A 27,608-nucleotide genomic window follows, 5' to 3' on the forward strand; every position below is an offset into this window, starting at 1 on the left:
TTTGGAGGGCGTGCAAAGAAGAGTTGAGAGCAAAAATATATTTTCAATCAAATACAAGCATTGATTTCATGAGTGAACCAGTCTGGTCTTGTAGAGAGAGGAGGGTAGAGAGAGCAACTTGGACTTGTTTTTGATGGGAAAGAAATATTGATTCATCCGAAAACAGCAAAGGACAAAAACCCTGGGCGGAGCCGAGATGCTATAAATTAAACTAAGGGCAGTTAAAGAGCAGGAAACCTAATCAGTGGCAGTCCATATCCATACAATTCAATTCCCAAGGAACATAACAGGAGCATCTCTGGTCAGATTACAGTTTTTATATAACATACAGAAGCCACCTGTAATGTACCTGTAAGCTTTGTAATGTTGCATCTTCTTTTGTGATTTCAACTGCAAGTAAAAAACACAGAAAGCTTTGTTGACATTATTGAGTTGCACATACTTCAGACTGAGACTGCAATTATATAATAAGCAACCTCTTTTTAAAGTGGGATCACTCTGGGTTTTAGAAGCTGAGGAACATGATGCTGAAGTGGCTCGGCCTTGAGACAAAAAGATGAAAAAACAGCAGACAGTGCTTAGGTTGTGGGCTACGTGATGAATGTGTCTTTGTTCTCAATATTTTCACACACTCCATTTCTCACTCTTATCTCTTTTTTTCATATTTTCCTTTCTTCAGACTTCCTCCATCTCATTCTTTAAAAGGTATGACTCCATTCTCTCCTTCAGTCTCTCACATACAGATTATCCGTCCTTTCGCAATCTACTTTGTATTCTTCTGCTATATTTTCTCTTCCTGTTAATACTCAATCAAATGTCCATAATAATTCTGCATACAGAATATATCCTTAATTTAACTCAGTCCTTTCATTTGCTATGCCTCGGTTTATGTCTGCTCATCTTCGTCTTCTCTTTACCTTTAATCATCAATTCCATAATCTGTAATGAGTGCAGTGCTACTGCATACAGTAGTACAATAGAGGTGAATACACAATCATACTGTACATGATGAGACTATACCCTGTGTTTGAACACATTAAAGGATTACGAATGTTGGAATGTAGTGCATCATTTTTTCCAACTAGTTGCACAGTGCTGTATAGTGTTTCCACTGAGTTGTTAAAAGTTTCATGGGTTTGTCTGGAGAAGATGAAGTCCTTGTGCTGTATTGTCCAGAGTGTCTGTGTGCTGGATATCCTGAAGTGATGTATCATGTCCCAGTAACCTTTGAAGATAGGCTTAAGCAATAGAAATGGTCTACAGAGCCAAAGTGAAGCCATATTGACTCAACTGGCCTCACCAGCAGTGCAGCGTATATACGTGAGGGCTAACAGGTGAAAGAAACATGCCACTATATACACTGTTTCACATGTCACACTACACACTGCTGTACTGTCAGCCCTGACTATTTGGTTCCTATTACATGACTTAGTTTCCCACAATGCTTTTTCCTTCACTGATGCCCAATCACAAGTCTGCTACCTAGTTTCCCTCCTCTTCACAGTTCAACGAAAATAAATATAAGGGATGGAAAAACAACACGCTCCTGAAACACTGCTTTAAAATGTAAAAGTATACATAACTTGTTAAAATAAAAATACAATAAATAAAATAATTTGGCCATAAATCTCTACTATTAGTCAGTAAGTCCTTTTAGGTTGGTTGAGTCAGGTCTTACATCATTGCCTTCATAGTCCTTTCAGATATCCAAACTTTTGCTGTGCTTGGCTAAGATCATCAGTCAACAAATCTCTTCTCTGCACGTCTTGTGATGTAGCCATATCTGCTAAATTCTCCACCAAAATCTCCAGAAAAAAACATCTCATGGGTTTGGAATGCATCTGAGTGGAGTCCCCTTTTAAAGATAGAAACCACTTAGCTGCCCCCCCCCCCCTCCCACACACACACACACACACACACACACACACACACACACACACACACACACACACACACACACACATATCCTCAGGGGGGGCACATCTAGGGACTTGCAGCAAGTAAAGCCAGAGTAGAGAAGTGAAAGCAGGGAAGAGAGGTCAGTAGCGGGTGGAGTGGAAGGATTCAGTCCATCAAGTGTCGTGAGCTAGAGAACTGATCCTCCAATGGCAGACCAGCTATCTGCCAACTTCCTCTAAAGCTCTCATGGGAGTGTAAAGAAAGCAATTAAGATCATTATAACATTGACTCCTATGAGAGCTTTTAGGAAGTTGCTAGGCTAATTTTAAGGACCTGCAACCCGTTCTAAGCCGGCCATTCTCAGGCTTTAACACCAGGGCTAGAGCTACAGTTTTGAGAGGCCAACTCAGACTTAAAGCTCTATCTCAAAAGTCTTTTGAAGATTGTTTGAAAATGGGTTGGCTGCTGCAGCTGGTGCCTTATTCCCAGGCTGCTGAGGTGCTGGTTTGGCCTCCAATGCCGCCCACTTGGCCTCAAAACGATCATCGTCTTGGGAATCGCTGGGCGCCGGAGCTGTTAACTGGCTGCCCTCTGGCGGCCAGCTGCTGCTACTACTGCTTCCACCATTCCTGCCACTGTTGGAGTTCCCATTCTGTAGGGCCATGGCACTGCTGTGCGTGGGGAGGCCATTAATGGCTGTTGATAATGGCGGAGGGGGAGAGAATGCCGGTGAGGAAAACCCTCCAGGGTGTCCTACTGCACTAGGTACTCCTTGGTAAGAATGGTGCTGCCCGGCTGCTCCAAGTGCCCCGACTTTGGGTCCTCCTAGGGCTGAGCCCATGGCTCCACCTGCCCCAGATGAGCTTGTAGCGGTGCAGAAAACATTAGCCACCATTTGCGATGGTGTGATGCCTACCACAGGCACGCTGGCATTGGGATATGTCATACTGCTGGCCAGGCCTGGCATGTAGGTCTGCATGGGCACAAATGCCGGCTGGACAGGCTGGCTGGCGAACATTCCCACAGGAGCTGGGGTAGTATCAAAAGCCAAGGGGAAAGGTTGCATGGAGCTTGGAAGGGAGCCTGGGGGCCCAGGAAGGGAGGGCTGGATCATGGGGGCCCCAGACATGCTCGGACCGGACATTGTGGGAATGGACATGGAAGGTAGCGACATAGGAGGGCCTGACACTGGAGGGCCTGGGATTAGAGGAATTGATGATATTACCATGGGTGGGAGGGGCATCGGCGCCTGACCTGAGTGAGCAGAGGGGCCTGAGTGGAGAGGTTTGGACATGGTGCCGAGGGACATAGGGACAGTGGACACTGGAGCAGCTGATATGACTGCCTGATTGGACATCTGCTGACACGACATGGAGGGTGGTCCAGGGATGGTGGGGCCTGGAGGAGGGGTTTGTTGAGCCTTGACAGCCTTTGAGACCTCCTCCAACCATCTCTCAGCCTCGGAGGGTGTGCGTCTGTGTCCACTCTGCATCTGCATCTGCATCTGCATTGCCACGGAAACAGGAGGAGGAGGGGGAGAGTGGAGTGGAGGCTCGGGCTGCGCCCAGGAAGAAGTGCCTAGATGGATAAAGTTAAAGATTTAGAATAAGTGTAATACGTTTCCCACCACTGAGTTCAAGTCAGAGAGTGCACTATTGAAAAGAATTGATCTGATGAAGTCTTTCTTACTCTGAATTGGTGCAGGTGGCGGAGGCAGGGCAGGGGGCACAGTGCAGGTTGGCGGGCCATTTGCAGACAAAGCGGGGTTAGAGAAAAGCTCTTCCGATGGATTGGTGAAGGAGGTGTTGATCTGGCTACACAGGGCGTTGATACCGCAGTCTCCCTCGTCTGGCAACCCCATATCCATCTCTGGTACTAGCAAAAAAGGGACACACAGAGGGGAGGTGAGGTGGAAAAAGAGAGAAAGACAATGGAGATTAAGAAGAAGTAAAAAGAAGAGGTGGAATAGGAGACAAAGAGGATTGAGTATAGGAACAAACAACCGAAAAGAGGAGACTTTTTATTTTTTATTCATTTATGTAACAGACCCAGTTTGCATCAAAAGCATAGAAACTGGAGCAGATGAAGACTATTGACCTAAAAAGCATCAAAAACACACAATTCTTAAGACAAACATGGCATTGTGCACAAGCATGTCTACAGGCCAAGCTGAACTGTGTAGCGTCATATTCTATGTACATTTCAGCCGGTTATGTCATTGTCTTGTGTGTCTCGTGCATTGAGACGACTCAGACAGAGGTGAATTTGGCTTTATTAGTTTATCCATGTTTATAGACCAACTGTAACTGATCCGAGAGATAAGGCGGCATAATGTTCCTGTCTTGACTTTGGTTTGGACTACAGTTTTAAACCTTTCCTGCACAGACCGCATATATAAATACATATACATTCCCTGAATGCTGAGAGACAAAGAGAAGATTGGTATATTATTTTTTTTGTCCTGATAAATGATGGGATAGGCTGCTCTGCCAAAGAGGTTTAAATGTTTGGTATGTATTTTTTGCTCGGTTTTCTTTCCTTGTTAATTTCTAATTTTGTCTTTATATTGTGTTTGATTATTGCTGATTGATTTACTGCTGAATATGGTATGTCATGTGACTATCTGTTCACAACAATCATGTGACTCTTTACCTACTGACCATGTGACTACTGGCCAATAGACTACTGGCCAAAGTACTGTACTTAAGTACAAATTTGAGGTACTTGTACTTGTGTTTTCATTTCATGCTATTTTCTACTTCTACTCCACTACATTTCAGAGAGAAATATTGTACTTTTTAATCCACTACATTAATCCGACAGCTTTAGTTACTAGTTACTTTACAAATTAAGATTTTTGCACACAAAACACATGCAGTTTATAAAATACGATGTTTTGTCAAAAAATAAACTACCCAACAATATATAGGCCTACAATTACAGCTGAAATGATTAGATGATAAAACACAGAACGTTTTTGACCATTTCCAGTTTCTAAAATGTGAGCATTTTTCTGCATTGAGTACTTCTACTTTTAATACTTTAAGTACATTTTCCTGATGATACTTACTTACATACTTTTACTTAAGTAACATTTTTAATGCAGGACTTTTACTTGTAACAGAGTATTTTTTTCAGTGTGGTATTAGTACTTTTACTTAAGTAAAGGATCTGAATATTTCTTCCACCCCTAGACACAGTTCAAATGCAAACATTTTATACAACGCCTAAACGCATTGCCTTGTTTTAATGATTTATCCAAGAAATATAATAAAAGCTTTTTTAAACTTTCCCCTCCAGAGTGCCTCAGTGTCCTTAATCCCATATCTGATTCCCTGTTCCTGTCCCCTGGTCCCTCCCCTCACAACGAAGGCCTCAGAGAGAGAATTTAGTTTCTTCCTCTATTCCCTCCTTCTCTCCTCCACTCCCTCATCCTTCCTGTTTTTGCCGACACCATGCAAGCTCTACATGCACAGTTGTCCAAAACACTTGAAAAAGAGGAGTTTGATGATGACATTTTTGACATTGTAGTGAAGTTTTACAACACACGCACATGCAGAGGGATGAATGTATAGACGAGTGGGATTAAAGTGAAGCAAATGAACACGTTTACCACAGATGGACCCATTGTGGGACAAACCCCAAACCTTCACAAGCCCAATTTTCTCATGCATGTATATCTCTCTCATCTCTGTGCATTTTGTGGCTACAGGCCTTGAATTATATTGGAGGGTGCAGAGGGCGCTGTATGCAAGTTCAAGGTCTCCTTTTAAAGATTTCACTGTGTGTGTGTGTGTGTGTGTGTGTGTGTGTGTGTGTGTGTGTGTGTGTGTGTGTGTGTGTGTGTGTGTGTGTGTGTGTGTTTCTCTCAGTGCAGTGGCAGGTTAAGGGCTGGCAGAGGGCTTGCTGAAGGCTAACCAGGACAGCTGTTTGACCTCGCAAATCAATACACACATTGTTCAGAAAGTCACAAGGGAGTAGGGAGGCAGTGTGCATCTGTGTGTGTGTGTGAGAGAGTGTGTGTGTGTGTTTGTGTGATAGAGAGAGGTAGAGAGATACACTAAACACCATGGGAGAATAAGAGACGGAAATGAAAGGGGCGAATATGAGTGAAAGTGGGAGTTGAATGTTGTGGTTTAGTATTCCAGTCAGAGGAGTCCTCCAGTCAACTTTCTCATCTCTCCTAATGACTATACTCAGCCTCGCTACTGAGCGTTCTGATCCTGTGGCACCACACTGTGTTACCCCTGTGAGGGGTAAGTCAGTTATTATAAATTGTCCTTAGTAAAAAGAGCTTTCAGAGTCACACAGGCCCAGCCATCAGCACTGGCGTTAATAGCAATAATAATAGCACTTCACATTACGGCTTTTTATCTTGGCCTGCATTCAATGGAAGACAAGCATGTGGAACTGTGGAACGCAGAGTGCCAAATATGTACTTTCTGTTTGTGTGTAGAGGCAGCAGTAATGTTCCTTGACGTCTTTGAAATACCAAATAACAATTTGGGGATTTGAGTTTGAGGTAGAGATCTCATCTGATTTCACAGTGGGTATTGGAGAGGCATTTTGGTACTACGTGTAAATTAAATATGGACCAATTACCTCTAGAAACAAGACCAATGTTAATGAATGTTAATGTCATGGCTTAATATTAGCCTTTTTCATCTGCCAGTTACTTTCAACAAATAACAAAAAGTGCAAAAAAAAATTGGTGTACATTAATACATCAACAGAGCAGTCATTTGCACATAGCCACCAAATCACACATTAGAGGTTCAATTAGCAATTGCTAAAATTATGGCAAACATTCGAAAATGTGGTATCCTTTTTATCGAACTTTCAAGACACTCTACCACTGGCACTAGGCAGGCACCAACTCTGTTGCTGTTGAGGGGCTTATGCTGTGCAATTTCTTTTTTATTGCCCCACCCTAGATTTCATATATATTATTCATATATACACATGTATTCATATATATATATATATATATATATATATATATATATATATATATATGTATATGTATGTATCTCTGTATATTGAATCTGATCTGGCTTGGGTTTTAAGTTAAGTTAAAAAAGCCTCCCCTACATCCTTAAGATAAATTGAAAAATAAAACAATGCATAACCCCTAATAACACCAGCTCTTTTACATATTGCAATTTCAAAGCCAGTTCAACCTAAATAAAAGACAAGCAAAGGGGTCATCCCACATCACACATCATCAAGTGCCTGCCCTTTTCTAAACAGTTTCCAATGATGGCTTCTCAGATGGTTCTGTGTTAACACACCATCTGGCGCATCAAGTTCGGCCTTCTGACCCCGGGAAACATGAGTTACCAGGGTCAGGTGGTCAGATGGTCAGCAGGTCCCGTCACCAGCATTTGCGAGTGTCACTTCAAGAATTTCTCAACTCACCAGGGTTCTTGTCCTGGAAGTCGGTCTTGCGTTGCAGTGTGGATGGCAGGTCGTTGAGGCGGAGTGACAGCTGCCTCTTGAAGGGAGAGTTCTTCTGGCTGAGGGCCGGGAATCCCCGGAACGAGCCTTGGCGCACCAGCTGCTCGATGGGCGCGTGGCGGCGAGGGATTGCGTGAGGCCCGCCAGGCTCTGGCCGCTCCATGGGGGAGGCTGCACCCTCGGGTGGGGAGGCGGTGCCAGGTGGGAGGGCTGGAATAGCAGAAGGTTGGTCTGGAGAAGGAAATGGGTGCATGATTCAACCTTTATTTATTTATATTTGAGAAATCATTGAGGGGGGCCCTCATTTACAATGACATCGAGACTAATGACAAAGACTAAAACAAAACAACAACACCATCATAAAAAATAGAAAGACACTAAAACTTTTTGACTTGGAAAATGATTTGGTAAATAAATTAGGATAATAAGGATGCAAAAGAAAGTACAATCATGTAAAGCAATTACAAGTAGAAGTTTGCAGGTTAAAAACCAGATTTCAAAATTGTCCAAAAGGCACAAGTGAGTTGATTTTAAGAAAGTGCTGATCATTTCTGTTCAAACCTTATTACTGCCATACATAATCTATTGATGATCTATTATTAAATGCCTTCTTGCCATGTGCTTCGATTTCAACATTTTAAGGGTCAACTCACATTTCCCCACCGTATAAGCAGTACTTGAAAGACACATCTGAGTACAGTATGTGTGCACACTTTGAAATGCCCTCCTACCTTTCTTCTTGTCCTGCAGCTTGTCATCTCTATCGCTGCTGCTGCTCTGCTGGCAGGAAGGGTTAGTGCGGAAGGAGCCCTCACGCACAAATGAGGTGCGACTGGCGTCAAAGGAAGCCGTCACGCCGCACTCCTTCTCCCTGCGCTGCTTCCTCTCCAGACAGGCAGCAAAGGCACAGCCAACTGCATGGCTTAGTCTCTCCCCCTGGTGGAGCAAAAAACACACGGTTTCAAGGTCACATCTACTCTTGATCTGGATTGATTATTTCCAACTAAATTTACACAAGTTTACACACTTCAAACAGTCTTTATTGTTAGCTGTCTTGACTGTGTTTTCTTTCTACAGATCTTCATGGTGGAGCTTTCTACTAGGCATCAAGCATGATTGTTGTTTGTGTCAACCTTCAAATTAAGTTCATACATTCACATACAATACAGCTGTCGCAGTGAAGATTGAATTAGGGTGCAATGATCCACCTCAAATCGCTTCTGTTGTCAAACGTCAACATGAGTCCATGCTCCGTGACTCTGAATGTAATTCCAGCCTGCCTTTTGCAATGTATTTCTACTTTCCAGCCACCTCTCTAACATCCTCTGCTTTTCTCTCTATAGACAGCCACGGCTGCTATAGGAGAGACAGTTCCGTTTCAGATGAGCACATAGAGATATGGAGAGTGTGGTGGAAACAGACACAGACAGAGATGGACAGATAACTCCACAGGCTTCAGTCTAATCCCCTCTCCTAATCCCGAAGGTCTGTGCTGCGCTCTCCTGCTCTCCTGCGTCCACATAAATTATCCAAATTACAGTCTAAGCTGATGAAACCACCATTGGGTTGAAACCACAACGCACCATGATGGCATTGTTTCTATTGCAGTTGGCTTTAAATTACAACCTCCTCATCCCAAGATCAGTCAAAAGGAAACATCAGAGGTTATAAATAATGCAAACAGCTAACCCCAACTGTGCTTGGTTGATTGGTACTACATACAATGGGTTGATGTGTCTATAGTAAATGATATGTGCACGGCAGATTGTGTAGTATATGTGAATATTATGTTGTGAATGTTATGTTGATGCAATTAAGTTACGTTTACATAAGTGCCCGTGCTGCCACGCTGGTATGTTTTAATGGAAGCTGTAGTTCTTTGTATGCTTACCAATTGTTTGCAGTTTAACTTTGTAAAATTCATAAAGATTCAAATTCAAATATTGCAAGTAATTTCTGTAGTGGATGCCAATTTATAACACATTTAATTTTTTCAGACAGCCCGAAATGCTGAATGAGTGATTGCAGAGCTAGTGCAGCTTCTGTAACTAGTATAGAGAAAATCCCTCAAGGGTGGATGGAATGTTAATTGTCCCCTCACCGAGTCTTTGAGAGCCATGAAGCAATGGCACATCCACCGTCTGGTAGTACCGTCTCGGCAGATGTAGGAGAAGGCCTTGTCATAGTTACGATCGGGGGCGCAGAATGAAACCTTCTCTATGGTCTGGTCTACAATAAGGTCCTGAAAGAGAGAAACAGAACAAGAGACAGAGAGGTGAGAGACAATCAGATTTGACAGCTCACACAATACAGTCAAGTCAATTGAATTGTTTCAGCAGATAGATTGCATCAAATCATAACTGACATGGTTTTATCTTTCTAACAGCAGCTTAACTGATGGCAGGCAGGAAATATAGCTTCAGTACTGAGCATAACAGCTGGTGGACTGATCCAGTACTTGACACACTGCTTTCAGCTAACCCCATGAAACCCCTCTCACTCCGACCTATTTACACATCCACCAATGACAGAAAAGAAAGTGACTACAGTCTAATGACACTGAACCCTCTTTTCATCTTTCACTTGCCCTTCCTTCAATAAAAGGGTTATTCAGCCTGTCTCAGTGTCTATAGTCATGAAAGAGGAAACAAAAAGAGGGCCCTTCTCTTTCTCTGTGTACATTAAGGAGCCCCTGGGCGGCTCACCTCTTTGACTCACCAAAAACAGAAAGAGAAGGAAAACAAGAGACGAGAGGGAGAAGAAAGGGAAGAGAGGGAAGAGAGGGTTCACACACTCATCCACGCACTTCCTCCCTCTCCTCCAGTGTCGCCAAAAACAAAGAGAGGGGAGGATGAGGAAAGAGGAAGAGGGTGGACGAGGACGGGAAAGGGGGAGAAAAGAAGGAGAAAGAGTTGGAAGAATAACAGTCCATTCATTGTGGGCCAATTAGTGAATGAAGGGGGATGCTGGTACCGAGGTGAAAGGCTGAGCAGAGAGCAATGTGTTTTTTGTGTGCTTCTTCATCACTGGTACAGTTAGTTGCTCTGTGTTACTAGAAACACATATTAGCGGTACTTTATGTGTTGGTGTGTTTTCTTTTTTTATGATTCAGTATGCTCATGTAAGCTGTATTTTTTTATAAAATGTGCAGGAAGCAAATCTGTTTGTGGCTAAAGGTGACTCAAATCATGTCCCAAAATCACTGAAAGGAATAATACCAGGCAGCAGAATGTGACTCAGAGTGTCTCATCTACACAGACAAGTCTCTCTGCCTTGAGCACACAAAGAAGACTTCACCAGTTCTTTCTATTGATGCATTATAAAAGGTCATGCAGAGCTGCTGTCTCTATTGTACACACATACATATATACAGTACATTCACTGATGGTGGGAAAGTGAATAGTGGTTGTGTGGGTGTTATTAGGTGCGCTTGCTGATTCATAGATGGAGGCTAAGCTGATGATAAAAGGTGATGAAGAGGCGAGAATGAAAGGAGGACTGTAAGGGTTGTCACTGCTGGGTTTCTAATCAAATCTTAATATGTTGAACCTTTTGACAGCACATCACTAACTGTGTGTCTGTCTGTCTGTCGTTTGGTGCTGGGCAAGGAGTGTACATTGGGTTTATCAGAGATGTTTTGCTGAAAACAACAAGGTGCTGGACACTATGCTGATGAGAGCAGGGAGAATGATTCAAAAACCGTAAAGTTCCTGACCGTAAAAACAAAGCAATGAATTAAAAGGTGTTAAAGTGCTTCGTAGAGCTGAGCAGAACTGTAGATCTTACAAATATATAGTTTAATTTTAAGAAAGGCTAAATCATTTCCTAAAAACAGCTGAGCACTATAGTTTTTAGCAAACATTACTCAACCAGGAAGAAATAGTGCATTATTTGGGGATTATTTTTTACATGCAGGTTAATACTGTTTCGGCGCACTGGTATAAGTATTTCAGGCACCAGGGATCAACTCAAAATAAACTACATTGGCAATGATCATCGTAATAATGGAACATGTCACCCAGTGTTAATTCATTGTTGGTTTGGAGATTTGTTGATAATAATAACAATATAATATATTTCCAGCCTTATCCTTTAATATGTTTAGAAGAGACACATCACTGAAGGTTAAGGAAGGAGGGAGATTAAAGTGGGGGGAGCAGTGGGAGAGGTGAGGCCATGTGTGCATCCTCTAACGTATAAAAAGGCAAGCGAGAGAAAGAGGCTGCACCATTGAACTCACTCTGTCCTCTATACTCTGCTGCTCTTTATTCTGCTCGGCTTTTAATAGAGCCACAGCAAGCTGCACTCACTCTGAAACTGCAGACACGAACACACACACACACACACACACACACACACACACACACGCGCCCAAACCAGCCTGGGAGCATCAAGACTGTAGATGCATGGTCTAACCTTCTGTCGTCAGCCTTAAGGTGGTGTCATCAAACTGGGACAAAAAGTCTTTTGTTGGTGGTCTAAGGATGGAAAATATCTCTATGTCTTAACTGAATATAAGAATATAAAAGAAAGAAGATCCTGCTGCTGCAAAGATGATTGGACACTGTTTGTTTGCTTAAGAATAAAGGCGTAGATTGAATACCTGTGTGGTGTGTATTGTACATGACTGTAAGACACACACCTTCCCTCTTTGTCATTGTTGCCACATGACTGGAGAGGTAGATAGAAAGAGAAGACAGAGGGGATGATGAAACAAGGAGAAGGATGCGGCACACACACACACACACACACACACACACACACACACACACACACACACACACACACACACGAACACGAACACACACAAATAATGTGTTTGTTTACCTTAGTTTTGTCATCCACCACCCTGAGTCCATCTGCTGAAACCCACAATACTGCCTTGACTGTCTTTTTCCCACTCTGGAAAGACAGAAACGTAGCAGTAGTAGAGTAAATCATGTAGAACTCAAGAGGCAAGTGACCAAGTTGCATAGTAAATGTATATAAATCATTTGCCCATTTCACCAGATGTTCCTTCATTTTTGCAGAGGTGTGATCAACAAGCTACAAGCCACTTTTACTACTACTCATAGTTATGTAAAGTGATCATTACATACTTAAGAGCAGATGAGGTAGTGGTGGGTTAACAGAGGAGAGGCGGGCAGAGGTAAAAACTGTGCCAGCTGGCATGAAGAATCATTTCTCCAGAGGAGGGCACCAGGCAGAGCTAATAACACACTCAGCATGGGCCGGGCTAAAAATATACAACGTAAAAAAGCAATGACTCCATGTGAGTGTGGAAGCCTGTGTGTGTGTATGTGTGTGTGAGTAAGGGAAACGAAAGCCAGAGCACTGCAGGAAATGGCTTTGAAACCCACAGTGAGGCGACAAGAAGCCTCAATTTCTGCATAATCCCATTGAGAGGAAGACAGTGGGAGTGAGAATAGATGTAAAGAAACTGAAAGTGATGGAGAGAAAAGAGTGGAGGAGAGGAAAGCTAAATTAGGAGGTGGAGCGGGGGAATCAAAAGAAAGAGATAACTTTGGTAAAAAGTTTTCAGTGTGAACAACTGCAGAGAGACGAGAACGGCGCAAAAAAAAGATGCTGATGGAAAAGAAAATAGAGTTGATCCAGCGGGGAGAATCAAAAGAGAAAAACACATGAAAGGAAATGGTGCTGAGGGGAGAGGGACACAATGAATGTATGAAACATTTCTCCTGGCTGTGATTCAGTTAACTGAGATTTTCTGACAAAGTGGTGTCTTTTGTTGATAAAGTTACAATCCTACTTGGGGGAATCAGGTTTAGGATGAGTGTACACTAAATGTAGAAAATGTGGTGCTCTGCAGTTTTGTTGGACAACTTGATTTTTATATGAAAGTCAAGCTTAATTCCAGTTTTATCAAAAAAGCAAAAGCCAAGGTTACACATGTGAAAACTGTGAAGAAAGTGACACAGACTCCTGTATTCTTCACTGCCAAGTGTGTGTGTGGCCGTCTGTGTCACTCTTTTCACACGCTTCCTGTACAAATCCAGCTACCCAGGGAGGCAAATTGTGTGTGTGTGTGTGTGTGTGTGTGTGTGTGTGTGTGTGTGTGTGTGTGTGTGTGTGTGTGTGTGTGTGTGTGTGTGTATGTATATGTGTTTATGTTCCCATATGCCTAGATCTTGGGATCAGACAGATATGGAATAAGACCCACCATGGAGGGTGATGAGGGAGATGAAAGTGGTAAAGAAGAGAAAATAACAAGAAGAGAAGGTCACGTACAGTATTGAACGTGTGTGTGTGTGTGTGTGTGTGTGTGTGTGTGTGTGTGTGTGTGTGTGTGTGTGTGTGTGTGTGTGTGTGTGTGTGTGTGTGTGTGTGTGTGTGTGTGTGCCTGTGCGTTCCTTTGGTCGATATCTTATTGCATGAGCTTTGTGCAACTGGGTCTGTAATGAGCTCCAGTGAAGTTTGTAGATCCTTAGGGTGAGTATTTTAACTGCCTCACACACAATGAAATGAACCTCTAGTTCTGCAGCACTAACGCAGACACACACACACACACACACACACACACACACACACACACACACACACACACACGAGGCATGTGTGGGATACTTACAACTTTTAGTTTCTTCACTGCATCCTCGCATACGTGCATTCCTCTCGACTCCTCCACCTCGACCAACCCCAGGTACTGCAGATAAAAGAGAGCAGAAATGTTAATAGACAAAAGAAACAAACATATGCTGATTCTTTCTGACTGAACTGAAAAGAAAGAAACAACATGACATAAAAGCAAACAAAGCCTCATTAGTCCCTATCAGTATTTCTATGAGTACTATAACTAAGGTAAGTACAGTAGCTACAGTAATAAGCACCCATACTGGATTTACAGCTGCATGTTGCTGCTGATAATAAGGACAGGAGAGAGAGAGGGACTGAAATAATTTATAGCCTCACATCCCCATTTGTTGTCTCTACAGTGGTCTGCTCTGTGGTGTACGGAGAGCCCACAGGGACACAATTAAAACTCCCCCGTAGAATCTCCGTTTTATGGAGAGCTCTGAGTTTTAGGAAGATTGCTCCCTGAACTAAAATACCTCTTGTTTTGAGCTTGCAGAACAAGAATAGACAGTTGTTCAAGTGGTGTCATCGTTAGATGCACACGCATGTGGGGAAGAGAACCTAGAATTAATGACTGAGAGCTTGTGAGGAAATTAACATGAGAAGTTGTTTTTGTTTTATAAACTGCACAAATCAGTAATGAGTGGAAAATGTTCAGAGTGAATGATTAGAAATTAGCATCTAGCAATCTAGTCAGAGCCCTGGATTTGAATGAGGTGGTGAATGGTTTTGCGCAGAAACTGGTGAGGAGAAAACGGCTACTTTATGGTAAGACAGCTCACACTGTTGCTGCATGTTTGTGACTGTTTAATGAATATTGCTAATGGTTACCAGGTTCTATGATCATTGATCAGTTTGACGTGAGTGTCTTGGTGACAGCTGATAGAGGTGAAGCCTGATTTGATGGAAAATTCCACACGTTGATGCACTTAATATTTGTCAGAGAGACATTGGTGTAAATAATAATACTCCTGTACTCACACATGTTCTTGAGTGAAGTTTTGCCTGTTTACTGTATGTAATACAGTTTTTGCTCTAAGGTAGACATCTAGCATAGTGTCATACATGCTAATGTCACAAGTATAACAGGACTTATACACTCTGTCTATATTACTTTCCATATCCTGAGGAAGCGAAGGTGGTAGGTGCGAGCAAGTATGGAGAAAAAAAATCAATCAACAAAACAACGATGACTGCTGAGGACACATGTAATATTTGTGTGTGTTTGGTTCACTAGGTAAACTTTCCAGCAGGCCCTTTTTCAAAACTTTCCAAACTCCTTGCTTTTCTAAAAGTCAACTTTTCTCTCAGCATTGACTGAGCACAAGAACACGGTTTTCTTTCCTCTGATACAGTTCAGCAGCTCTTAAAGGGGCATTAATAGTGCATGACTTGTGAATACATTTGGAGTGAAAATGGAGAGAAGGCGGAGATTTAAGAAAGAAAAAAGGAACAGGGGAACGAGGAGGAAAGAAAAGCTCCAAGCTCCACTTTGCTGCCCCTCTCATCACGAACTCTGTGGAGCATTACCATCAGGACCATATTACCTTAGCTTGCCACTCACACTGCCTTTTCTAACACTCTTCTCTTCCTTTGTTATCTTTCTCTCTCTGACTTGGATTTTTCTTTTTCATTCGGTATGCAGCTCTTCTCTTATTCAGTTCTATATCTCTCTCGCTCTCTCATAATATATCTTACAATGTCTCTCCGTCCTCTCTGTGTGCCCTTATCCCTCTCCCTGTCATTTCCTGTGGTCTCCCTAATCTACAACCCCACAATCAATCAGTCATTACTCCCTCTCTTTCCTCCATCTCTTACCGTCATTGTCTCTCCAGCCTTTCAACAAATCATTTTGACTCTCAGCAATAGGCATACAGCTACACACTCAGACTGAAGCTGGTTATCAGTAAATGGGGCCATCAAGAATGTCCATTATGTGAACTGATTGCATATGAGGCATTCAAGGCACTTTAACTACCACATGGTTTCGATAAGGATAAAAAATGTATTGGACACAACTAAATAAATAGCAAAAGCTTAAATACCCATGTTGCCAATATGACATGCAACCAATACACAAAGGTCAATGGTCAATGTTGATACCAAACTCTGCAATGTTTGTTTGATACAGTCAATTTACAATATATACAATCCATGTCAATTTTTGGTGTATTTCCCTTAATTTACCTTTTTGATAAGATGGACATTAAAAGCTACAGCGATAAATATTTTTGTCTCATACCCAGCCCATTATAATCTCAAAAATCAAATGAGGGGTGGCCTCTAGCGCACCCAGTAAGAGCATTCGCCTCTGGTCCCCATGAGTCCTGCAGCGGCGCAGGGTTCGAATCTGATCTACTGCCCTTTGCTGCGTGTCATCCCCCATCTCTCTCCCCCTTTCATGTATATCCACTTTCAAATAAAGGGAAAAGCCCCAAAAAATCAAATGAGGCATCTTGTGTTTTTGAAAGACCAGTTTGAAAAATATGCTTATTTGCTCTCTTGCAGACAGTTAGATGAGAAGATTGATAACAGTCTTATATCTGTACACCGAATATAAAGCTACATCCAGCAGCCAATTGGCTTAGCTTAGCATAATGAGCCAGGCTAGCTGCTCCCCCCTGTTTCCGGTCTTTATGCTAAGCTAAGATAATCACATCCTGGCTCCAACAAGCAAATTTTCCTATTCCTATTTTCCTAACTATTCCTTTCAGCATCCAGTGTACCTGTTATTGCTGAGCACCATTAAACAGAATGCAATGACACAAGTTGTGTTAACTAAGTACTGTGGTCCAGGCCTCAACTCAGGAAGCTTTCATTTGCCCTTTTGCATGGCCCTCTGATTTATTTAGCTGAGGATCATGTCACTCTATACGCAGAGTAAAGTTACTCCTCACCTAAAATGGGACATTACATTCATGACCTTGTGACATTTTGTCATATACCTATATATACACACATTTGATTTTTTTTCATTAACAGAATTTTTATTTTTTTTTACCTTTTAAATACTGACAAATCTTAATGATGCAGAATTATACTGTTTATCATGGTTATGATGCGAGTTTATAGTAAAATATTCCTGTTACTGTTTCAAGAATGGACCAGAACTGAACCGATCTTGGATACTCACCCGAACAGGGAAGTTACATTTGCCCTTACGTACAGCCTCCTCGTCAGCCTGCCACTGATGCGGTCTGCTGGCCTCTGGCACGTAGGTGGGCTTCTTCCTCCTCAGGCTCTGACGAAGCTTGTTCATCTCCGGGGTCACGTGCTCCCTGGTACTGTGGACAAAGGAAGGGAAGTTGGTTTAGTTGTGTAGCACAGCCAGGAAGGCCACAGATTAGCTCTGCAATACGCTAAAAACACTGAAAACCCATGACATCACAGCCAACTGACTCCCTTTAACACACAAAAAACAAACAGCATTCATTTACCCTCAATTTATCAGTAAGGCTCATTAAAAGCTAATAAAATGAAATAAAACTATAATTTCAAGAAATGCAGTTTGAGAGCTTTGAACAGAAACTGTAGTATTGTTTCATACAGGATTATGGGCGAAGTGGGATGGGTTTCATTGATTAGCTCAAACTCATTATGCAGTAATCATCCCTAACAAGGCAGTCAGTACATTAGCGTCATAAACAATTCCCACCATGATGCTCCATTGATTCTCCATTCAGAGACAGTCTGTACAAATCACACAGGTAGAACGTTAACGCTAATGAACACAAAGCTTAGGGTGGGCTTTCATCTCCCCAAAAAACACCAAGAACACTGAGCGAATGCTGATCACCACACACACACACACACACACACACACACACACACACACACACACACACACTCCAGTACTTCTCAGAGCACACACAATCCTCCCTGCACTGCTTAATTAGACCATTCAGCCCCCTGGCCTGTTTAGCGATGCTAATTTCCCAGCACAATGAAACATGACGCCATCAAAACATGACCTGCTTAAAAATTATAATTACTGTTTTCATTCCTCCACAGTCACATCCCCCCTCAACAGAAGATCTGGAGAACAATAAGAAATTCTCCCCTGGCGTACGTCCTCTGTCTTTTTCAAGACTGAATTAACTGCATCACTAGCTTCTCTGTTAAAAATGTAAAGTTGTTTGTGTGAAATTTGACTTTACTGTCCCTCTTCCTCCTGTTTATCCTAAATCCACTTCCAGACCAGTCTCTTTTGTGTCTCTACATGTTCTTTACTTTTAGGGCACTTTTCTGGTCTGAGACACACCAGCAAGCTTCAATTCCTTTTGCAAAATTCTTGCAAATACAGCACAAAGTCCCTTTCTGCTTTCATTGTTTCATATATCTTTGGTTAATCTGAGTAAAGAGCATACTTGCATTATTTTCTTACCGTCTGGCTGCCCCATGAGTCGGCATCCTGGCTATAGCAGGGCGGGAAAGCGCACAAATATTACACTGAAGATATGTAATGTCCATGTGTAAGCAGTAATCTGTATACTAAGGGGAAGAATCTTCTCTCTGCTCTTCCATACACACATGGTTTACAAGCAAATATATATACACACAGACACATCACTTCTCATAATCACTGCTATGGTACTGGTAATGAGTGTCAAAGGCAGGCGTGCAGGAAGAGTGTATTCCCGTGCATCTCACACACACACACTCAGGCGTGTGAGTAATGCAGAGTATTCAAATGAAACAGCTCGAGTGGCTTTGCTCATTTCTGGCATGTGTGGCATGCGTCCTCTGCCAAGTGCACACACAAAAACACACACAAGCCCCTCTGCAGCTCGACACGCACACGTTGAGGCTTGTGCCAGACATTTCTGGGAAAAGTGCCAACTGACTGGCACCTGGCTGGCAGAAGGTGTGTTTGTGTGTCTGTAGGGAGGGGTAAAAGCTAGCTGATATACCCCCAAGGGAGGGGGGGGGATTTATAGTATATGGGACAGGGTGGGCGAAAGGAGGTGCTGGTTAGGGAATACAGCATGCCCTGTAACTGCCCTCATATGGTTTGGGATGGCAGTAGAGGAGAAGGAAGAGGGGGAGGAGGAGGAGTAAGCAAATAGACTTCTGATACCAAGCCACAGGGAAAAGACACATAAATGAAATGATGTGAACTGTGGGTACTGGCACAAGTGAAAACTGACTGGAAGAAGTGGAGGAGTGAGGAATGGGGTGAGAAAATGAGTGCTGCAACACATGCAATTTTACTTCTGATTATCCATCAGTCATCCAGTTCTAATAAAATGGAAATGTGTGGGGGCTGTGTGGTTTGACAGCAAAGTTTAACAGGCCAAAAGATGAAACAGATAAGGATAGAAAGATAGACCAACAAACCAGCGAAATTGTAGAATAAAAAACAGAAAAATCCACTGACACAGATTAATATAGAGTCTAATAACATTTATCCTACACATTTTCTATTGTACTATCTTGTAAAGTGACAAGAAAGGTCGAGCACTTAAATGTTTCAGATTGAATATAGTAAATGCTTTGGCTGTAAAGGGGTGAGATAAGAAAATCAGTATTGTGACACACCCAAATGTGGGTTAAGCGGTTTGATACAAAATTTAACAAGCGAGCTGACTAGAAGGAGAAAACTAAATGAGCAAAGAAAAAGACAGACAAACCAACAAGAACACTTGTCATATGTTTATTCTCTAACTTTTAAGCTAAAGTAAACTTTAACGGGAAAATCTAGCTTTAAGAGGGTAAGCAGAGTAATGTATGGATTAGCAAACATCTGGCAAAATATGTGGGATGAGACTTAATATAAACTCTGTTTTAAGGCAAAATTTGACGCTTAAATGAGATTGCCCATAAAATGCCATTCATAGACTTTTTTTTTTTTTTTTTTTTTTTACAAATGTTAAACTTTTTAAATGTTTTTGTAAAGATTTAAAAAAGAAAATATGTATCATGTCAATTTGTGAGCGTTAGCATCTACTGGACAGAGCCAGCCAGGCTAGCTGTTTCCCTCTGGGTTTTTTTTTGTCTTTATGCTAAGCTAAGCTAACCTGCTGCTGGTTGTAGCTTCATATTTACTAGCCAGATAGAAGAGTGGTATCAAACTACTCATCTAACTCCACTAGAAAGCAAATAAGTGTATTTGTGTCAAAATTGTTATAAAGACGAAAGATATTTATGAAGATATATTCAGATGACAATGTGGTGGATAGCTGTGGAAAGTGTGTCTTTCATTTGCACAGACGACATTAAGTCCATATCCTGGTGGAAGGACATAAGAATATGACCTATAAGCCAGACTGCGGTGAAAACTATTTGATAGTCCTTCTCTAGCTGAGACTCTTTAATGGAGACACATTAGGTGGAGACATTACCCAGCATGTAAAGGCCTTGCATAGCTGTGACCTCACCCCGCACAACAAGAACCATGTGCATGAGTAAGGCAAGAGACAGAATGAGGGGGTGGTCTAGCAGCCAGGCGAGGATGGAAAACATCAAAATAAATCTATAAATCAACGGAACAAATCAAGTCCCACTATCGTCATAAACCCACGCAAAACTCATAAGCACTTCAGTGCAGAGTACACAAACTGGAGGCCTAGTGCCAAAAAACACATAGTTGTTTCCCATCCAGTGTTTGAGTTAGCAGCCATCTGGAATGTATTGTTGCAGAGGAGATGGCAGGAGAGACTACTTACGATCATATGATGTTATGTCATAGACTTTTAAGTCTGTTCACCCCAGTTGACATCCCTTCATCACCGCTTTCTTTCCCAATCCTCCCTATTCTTCTTCTTCACTGGTGTTTATACTCCAGATCTCCCCTTTTGCTCTGATCTTGTCCAAAAGACCCAACGACAGATGCTAAAATGGATCCTGAAACTAAATGTCTGCAGCTCTGGCGATGTGAATGTGAGAAAATGGGTTTCACAGGGATGGTTTTAGAAAGGTTCGCCTACGAGGACAGACTAATAAATTGTGGGGAAAATATTTCAACATTTTGCTCTAACTTGTTAAGCTGGTATTTTAATTTTAATAATTAGTAGGTTGGGAAAATTGTCATTAGCAATGTGTGTGTGTGTGTGTGTGTGTGTGTTCTAATATCAGTAATATCAGTTAATTAGCTTGTATTTAAAGTGTTAGAAAGTTAATATTAATGTCATTCTGCATTCGTACATGTGTGTAACCTCTGTATTCCCTCCACATAATCTATGTGAAGTCTGCATGAATCCATGTGTGTCCAGCTGTGTTTTGTGCTTGCCAGATGTGAGTCTGATGTCATTGTCCACAGACACATGCGCACACAGTGTTCCTCTCTGATCCAGATGTTCTGTGTTCGACAGCAACTCAAAAGATTTTGGCAAAACGGGACACACTCCTCCCTCAAACTTCTTCTCAACCAGATGTTCGCAAAGCACACCTCGTACAGGGAGGGAAATGGAGGAGTCACATAATGTTGACACACCCACCCACCCACCCACACACACACACACACACACACGATGAGTCATTGCCACCTCGCATTACGGTAAGCTATATGTCTGTGGAGCTCCTGAGAGACAAGGAGGGGACAGAAAGAGGCGGAGTGTTCAAGTGTTTGTGTGTGTTTGTGTGTGTGTGTGTGTGTGTGTGTGTGTGTGTGTGTGTGTGTGTGTGTGTGTGTGTGTGTGTGTGTGTGTGTCTTGGCTTAGTCATTTAACTGACCACTTTATATGGACATGATGTATCTCTCTGTTTCCTTCTCTCTGTTCAGTTGAATTCAAGTTGTGACTTACTGACTAAACAGCTGAGAAGCTTGTGTTTTGCCAAAGCATCCAGTATAACTGCAAGTAAATTTATATTAGTAGTAAAAATCCTTTAATACAAGCATAAACACATTAATGAGCAAACCCAGTGATTTATTTCTTATTTTGAATAGTTTTTGCCTCAGACAGAAGCCACAGAAATATGGTGACATATTTTTTATTCTTGCCATTTCTTCAACATGTTCAAGACATTTGTCTTGACGACTCACATTGCTGACACGCACTAACTTTGTGGCCATGGAACTGTACATACGAATTACAGGGCATACTTTAATAGCTATATGGGCACTTTTATTTCTGATGATGGACTGTAGGCTGTGTTGAGGCATTTAACTAGTTCAGGCTTTATATTTAATGTAATGTATGTTTACCAGGCTCAGTTAGTATCAGTACTCTGTGGCTCTGTGGTTTGAGGGGGCTGCAGGATGAGCATTTGGTTTCAGTGGTTTTCCAGAATTAGTTTGAATTGTTTCACTGTTTATTTTCATTCATCAGTTGTTCAAAGTTGTTCAAACGTTTTCTTCACTTTTCAGCTTTATCAACTTTGTGATTTTCTTACACACTCCATCACTTTTTAGACTCGTTGCAGACAACAAATAGCCTGGTCCTACCAGACTCTTGTACATTTCATTTGTACAGAGTCTGGCCACTCAACATTGATAAGTGTTAAAGGGATATTTCACCGTTGGAAAGATGAATATATGTTTAAATTGGGTCACTTATGCAGTAGAAATGTGAAATTATTTTTTAAAATTGGTGGCTTCTAAGCCGAGAAAAGCCAGAAAATCCCAAGAATGCACTTGCTTCGCTGCTTTATAGTCTACTCCCAAGCCACGCCTACCGTTTACAGACAGACAGAGTGAGAAAGTCAACTCAACTCAATGTGCTTTATTGTCATTTCAACCATATACACGAAACAACGTTTCACCGTGGCTCAAGTGGTTACAAAATTAAAATATATAAAAACGACATTATATAAAAACGACATATGAAACAGGCTACATTTAGTGCACACACATATATGCTCCGTAAAGTTCAGCTAACATATAGCTACTAGCATTAGTGCAAAGATTTGACCGGAGAAAACCCAAGAATATACCACAAACCCAGACGTAGTACTGAAGGAAAATGAAATTTTCGGAAGTACGTAGGAGGGCGAAGCCAGGCTAGACAACAAAAGCATGTGCACTCAAATAAACACACACACACACACACATCCTCCAAATAATTTTTCAATGGTGACTCATCTCTGGGCTAATATGAGACAATATGCAAATATCCAGTTAATAGAATAAAATAAAAATTACACTAGACACAGGATGCTGACACACACAAGCACACACAGACAACTGACCCAGTTTCTGGGCCCGCAGACTTCAACTGACACTGATTGACCCGAATAGGGACACCGACTCTTACTAACACCCAAAACTCTCTCTTCCTCTCTCTTTGGCTCTCTCTCTCTCTCTCTCTCTCTCTCTCTCTCTCTCTCTCTCTCTCTCTCTCTCTCTCTCTCTCTCTCTCTCTCTCTCTCTCTCTCTCTCTCTCTCTCACACACACACACACACACACACACAAGCGTGACAAGTGACAGTTGGTCTGTGTTTGTGATTACAAAATAAAGGGGTGTGACGTAGCAGACAGCCTAAACAAGGGCATTTGTGTTTAGACTGAAGCCTGACCAAGGACACGATGGCCGTATTCATTGCAGGGGTTTATAAGACTGTGTATGAAAGTGTGTACGGATGTGAGAGAGCGACAGACCGAAACAGAGAGCAAGTGTCATGCTCCTTTGAGGTGTTCCTTTCTGGAAAATAACAGTCTATAAGGTGTGTATTTGACAGGCAGACTGCAACACAACCACTGCTACATACACAGATTTTCACATAACTCACCTGCATAATTCAGTGTGGAATAATACCTTTTCTTTCTAACAAAAATATAAAATTGCAACTTGACTTGGACTTCACTGCTATAAGACTTCATTTACTTGAGACTTGAGAATTCTAGAAGTCTAGTGTTTTTACAGAATTGTTTTTTAAATAAGACAGCTTCAATCAGGAGTTGGAGTTGTTGTAAGGTGGATTTTTTTCTTGCAAGCTTACTGTCTCCCCGTGCTGGATGTTGCTAGTGTGCTAAGTTAGGCTAAAAGCATCCTGGACCAGTCTCTCTACAGAACACACAAAGATGAAATTAATATCAATGTTCTTCTTCTCACTTTTAGTAATACATCATACAAGCATATTTCCCAAAATCAAATTTGGTCAAAAATCCTGAAACTTATTTAAATCCTAAAAAGTACAAAGCGTTGCCTCCTGCTACAAATAAGACATCATCAGACGGCCAGACAACCAAGTCAGACTGTTTACAGAACAAACGGTAAAATGAAATGTTCCACACCTGGAAAACAACACAATTCCACCAATTATTCAATCACTACTCCATCACTAAGTAACTTCCACAGAAACAGAGGAAATATTACAGCTGAAATAAAGTGATAAAAACAGCAATCTATACAGTCTGCATATGGAACATAAACACTCCTTTGGTGCAGCAGCTACAGTGAGCAAATATAAAGAAGCAGCGGCACATACAGATCAGTGGAGAGCTGCATACATTAAAGCATGTAGGTGGCTTACAGTATGAAGCATACTTTTCTGTAAGTAAGGAGGCAAACAGCTGTCTTGCATCAGTAATGGTCCTTTCTGTAAAGATTAGGAATGTATGTCAGCGTGTGTGGGTGCCAGGCTGATGGTTAAACACCTGGCGCTATACAGATGTATAGTGACAGATGAAGCAGTGCCAGGTGTTTAACCATCAGCCTGGCACCCACACACCCACACACCCACACACACAAACACACACTATAAAAAGGGGTTTGTGGGGTTCATATTTCTCTCTGACTTTTAATGCAGTACTGGTCAATATTGTTCATAACAGCATGTACTGTAATATGAAATTGTGGTATATCCTTGTGAATTATTTTTCATACTGTAAAATTCATTATTTATTAAGTCAGTTCTGTTTGCTTCCAATTAGATTTCCTAGTGTGTTTCATGCACATGCATGTGTGTAGGTTAATAGTTTCTAAATGTGACAAAGAGAACGCAAAATATGTCTAGTACAGTTACACTCTGTGTCTAACTATATTGCCATCCAGTAGCACACCTGCATTACTGTAAGAAACTTCATTTGTTTTTAGTAATTTCTTGGTACATTTGACTCAAGGCAAGGCAAGGCAAGGCAGCTGCAAACGTGACGAATTGACTCAACCTTCTGATCCAGGATCAGTTCTGTCACCGTCACTTTGTTCTGAAATTAAAATTTGTCTGCAACAAGAGACTTACAGTCACAGATGGAGGAGGGAGAATGTCATACGGAATGTACATGAACGATTCAGAACATGGGCATTCTACTTGAAAGTGCAGTCTGTCTCTAGCCAGAAGGGAATGATGCTATGAATCAACATTGCAATTCATGAACTAATCACAGGTCAGAAAAGTCTCCATAAAACCTTATTCTTGGTGTGTTTAAGCCTTGAAACAAATTTGATCAAAACTGTCTTTTTATCCTGATATTTTAAATTTAATTCAAAGTTTAGCCTCAAGTCGGTCTGAACACAGCTTAAGACCCAAGTTTTACGAAACAGAAATTATCCTTTAAATTCATTCTGAATCATAATTAATTAAAATGTAATGCAAACAAAAAGAAAGAGAGAGACACGTCAAAGTAATTTACTATAAGATAACTTAGACAAGCTTTAGACAAGATACTGTAGGTAATCTCTAAGGAAACTTGGAATGAAATGAGATAGTCAATAACATGAAGATGGAGAGATCCAGGAAGCAGCACAGGTTTCCAGAGCTGATTCTTGTCATGGGTTGACTCTAGCTAAATGGAGATTTAGTGACACTCACATCGAACTCACACTTTAAATGTGACACACAATATCATGCTCAAAGACACTAGTGCACATGAATGCACTCTGCTGATTTTCCACACATACATGTATGTGTGCACTGCATGAATAGTATGTATAAAATTCACACAGTGAACAAAACATGTTCTCGCTCTTCCTGCCTCACTCATTTAAGGCACTGATCAAATAAGGGGACAGAAGAGGGCAGTCTGGCAAAGCCGGGAGTCTCAGAAAACATCCTGCAATTAAAATGATCTGCTTCCCACTCTTCTCTGCAAATAGGATATATCTGGGAAACTGCAAGTGATATTGTGTTAGCTTTGCGAGAGAGAGAGAGAGAGAGAGAGAGAGAGAGAGAGAGAGAGAGAGAGAGTGTGTGTGTGTGTGCTGGTGCACTCACACATCTCTATACACATACACTGTCACCTCAATACCAGGAGACACACAACTCCCACACCTATTATCCTACTGCTCCAGGCTTATTGCAGAGCTGTGTCACTGCCCCTCCTGCTACTATTTCAATTCCCAACCAAGTTAAGTCTGGAGAAGACTGTGTGTGTGTGTGTGTGTGTGTGTGTGTGTGTGTGTGTGTGTGTGTGTGTGTGTGTGTGTGTGTGTGTGTGTGTGTGTGTGTGTGAATGGGTTCTAAAATACAAAAGAGAGGTAGATTAACATAACATTATCCAAATCCCCCTCTGCCCTTGGAACAACAGGCAAAGATGGAACGGACGGAGCACGTTACCTTTATATGTGTGTGTGTGTGTGTGTGTGTGTGTGTGTGTGTGTGTGTGTGTGTGTGTCTGTGTGTGATCGTATATGCAACCATAAGTATGGCATGTGTCTGCATCCATGTCAAAGCATGTCCATGTTTCATGTGTCTGTGAGGGGAAAAGTATGTGAAAGCTAATCTAAACACAGCCAGGCGTGAGGTGGAGCAGTCTGGTCGATATGCTCGGGTATCATATTGTCATGCTGTGTTCCCACTTTGTATTCCCTCCTATCAGTCTAGACCAGTGCCGAAGTCCATCTTATCATCTGTGCTACGTCTCTGATATGATAGCAAAGTATGGGGCACACTTTCATCTCGAGGTTCAGATGTGACCACGGACATTATAGAATAACTTTACATTATTCCAGGCAGGAGGAAATTAACACAAATGCTTTAAAGCTCCATATTTGCCACTAGCTGTCACTTCTTTACGGACATTGCTTTGAAACATATTCAAAAACACATGTTGAACACTATAGATTCAACAGGACTACGTGACATTCAAGTTTACTTTAGTGAACTCAAAAACAAATACAACTTTTAACACAAGGCCACTTCACTCAAATGTTCACCAGCTGAAAAACCTGTTATTGCTGCTGTAATGTCTTGTCAACCCCACCCTCAAGCTTGAAATGTGCAGATTTTACGTCAGACTCTTTGGCCAGAGAAGAATGCCAAGTGACCCGGTGTAGCTCTGCAGCCTGCATTCAAAAGCTGAGCTCTCACAGTCAAACAAAGCTTTTTTTTTAAGTTCTGTGTGTACTGAAGTCTTTCCTCATCTCCCTCATCTTTCTCATTTGCTTTCTCAGGTCTGTAACCTATTTTGAACTATTTCTCTGCAAAGTACTTTTGATATTCTACAATGTCAGGTGATGATAGAAACCAAGTAACACAATCGTCATTCTATTTTTATCTCCTGCTTCCTCATCTGAAAATGGGAGGAAATTCATATCTTCTTCATAATGAATCAGCTTTTCCTTGGCTTTTTCCTCTGACACACTCTCTTCCCTGATCCCATTTTTCACCCTTCCCATCTCAAACTCAACTCTCACTTTCACACCCCTCCTTTCATTTTTTCACTCCTGTTGAGTCTCAGTCTTGCAGTTCTTCGTTTGTCCTCATTTTCCTTATTACATTGGTCTCTATCGTCAGCAGTGTTCTCACACTTTGCCTCTTTCTCTTTTTTGCACCTCACATG

The 27,608-nt window shown here is 41.7% G+C and overlaps 1 protein-coding gene across 3 annotated transcripts in view; it reads right to left on the reverse strand.

Moving 5' to 3' along the window:
- Window positions 1-210: 210 nt before the first annotated feature.
- numbl (NUMB like endocytic adaptor protein) overlaps window positions 211-27,608 on the reverse strand; it is a 54,369-nt gene continuing 26,971 nt past the window's right edge. For 2 of the 3 annotated variants that reach the window (XM_078246693.1, XM_078246691.1), the window contains exons 2-9: window positions 17,084-17,234; window positions 13,946-14,020; window positions 12,184-12,258; window positions 9,458-9,598; window positions 8,088-8,292; window positions 7,318-7,587; window positions 3,589-3,774; window positions 211-3,477 (exon numbers count right to left, since the gene is read on the reverse strand). In XM_078246693.1, coding sequence (XP_078102819.1) covers window positions 2,312-3,477; window positions 3,589-3,774; window positions 7,318-7,587; window positions 8,088-8,292; window positions 9,458-9,598; window positions 12,184-12,258; window positions 13,946-14,020; window positions 17,084-17,209 — 2,244 coding nt within the window. In that variant the 5' untranslated portion in view covers window positions 17,210-17,234 and the 3' untranslated portion in view covers window positions 211-2,311. The remainder of the gene's footprint in view (window positions 3,478-3,588; window positions 3,775-7,317; window positions 7,588-8,087; window positions 8,293-9,457; window positions 9,599-12,183; window positions 12,259-13,945; window positions 14,021-17,083; window positions 17,235-27,608) is intronic. The other variant, XM_078246692.1, reaches the window with a different exon arrangement.

This window comes from Sander vitreus, chromosome 3 (genome assembly GCF_031162955.1).
Source record: "Sander vitreus isolate 19-12246 chromosome 3, sanVit1, whole genome shotgun sequence".
In the NCBI taxonomy this organism is placed as follows: domain Eukaryota; kingdom Metazoa; phylum Chordata; class Actinopteri; order Perciformes; family Percidae; genus Sander; species Sander vitreus.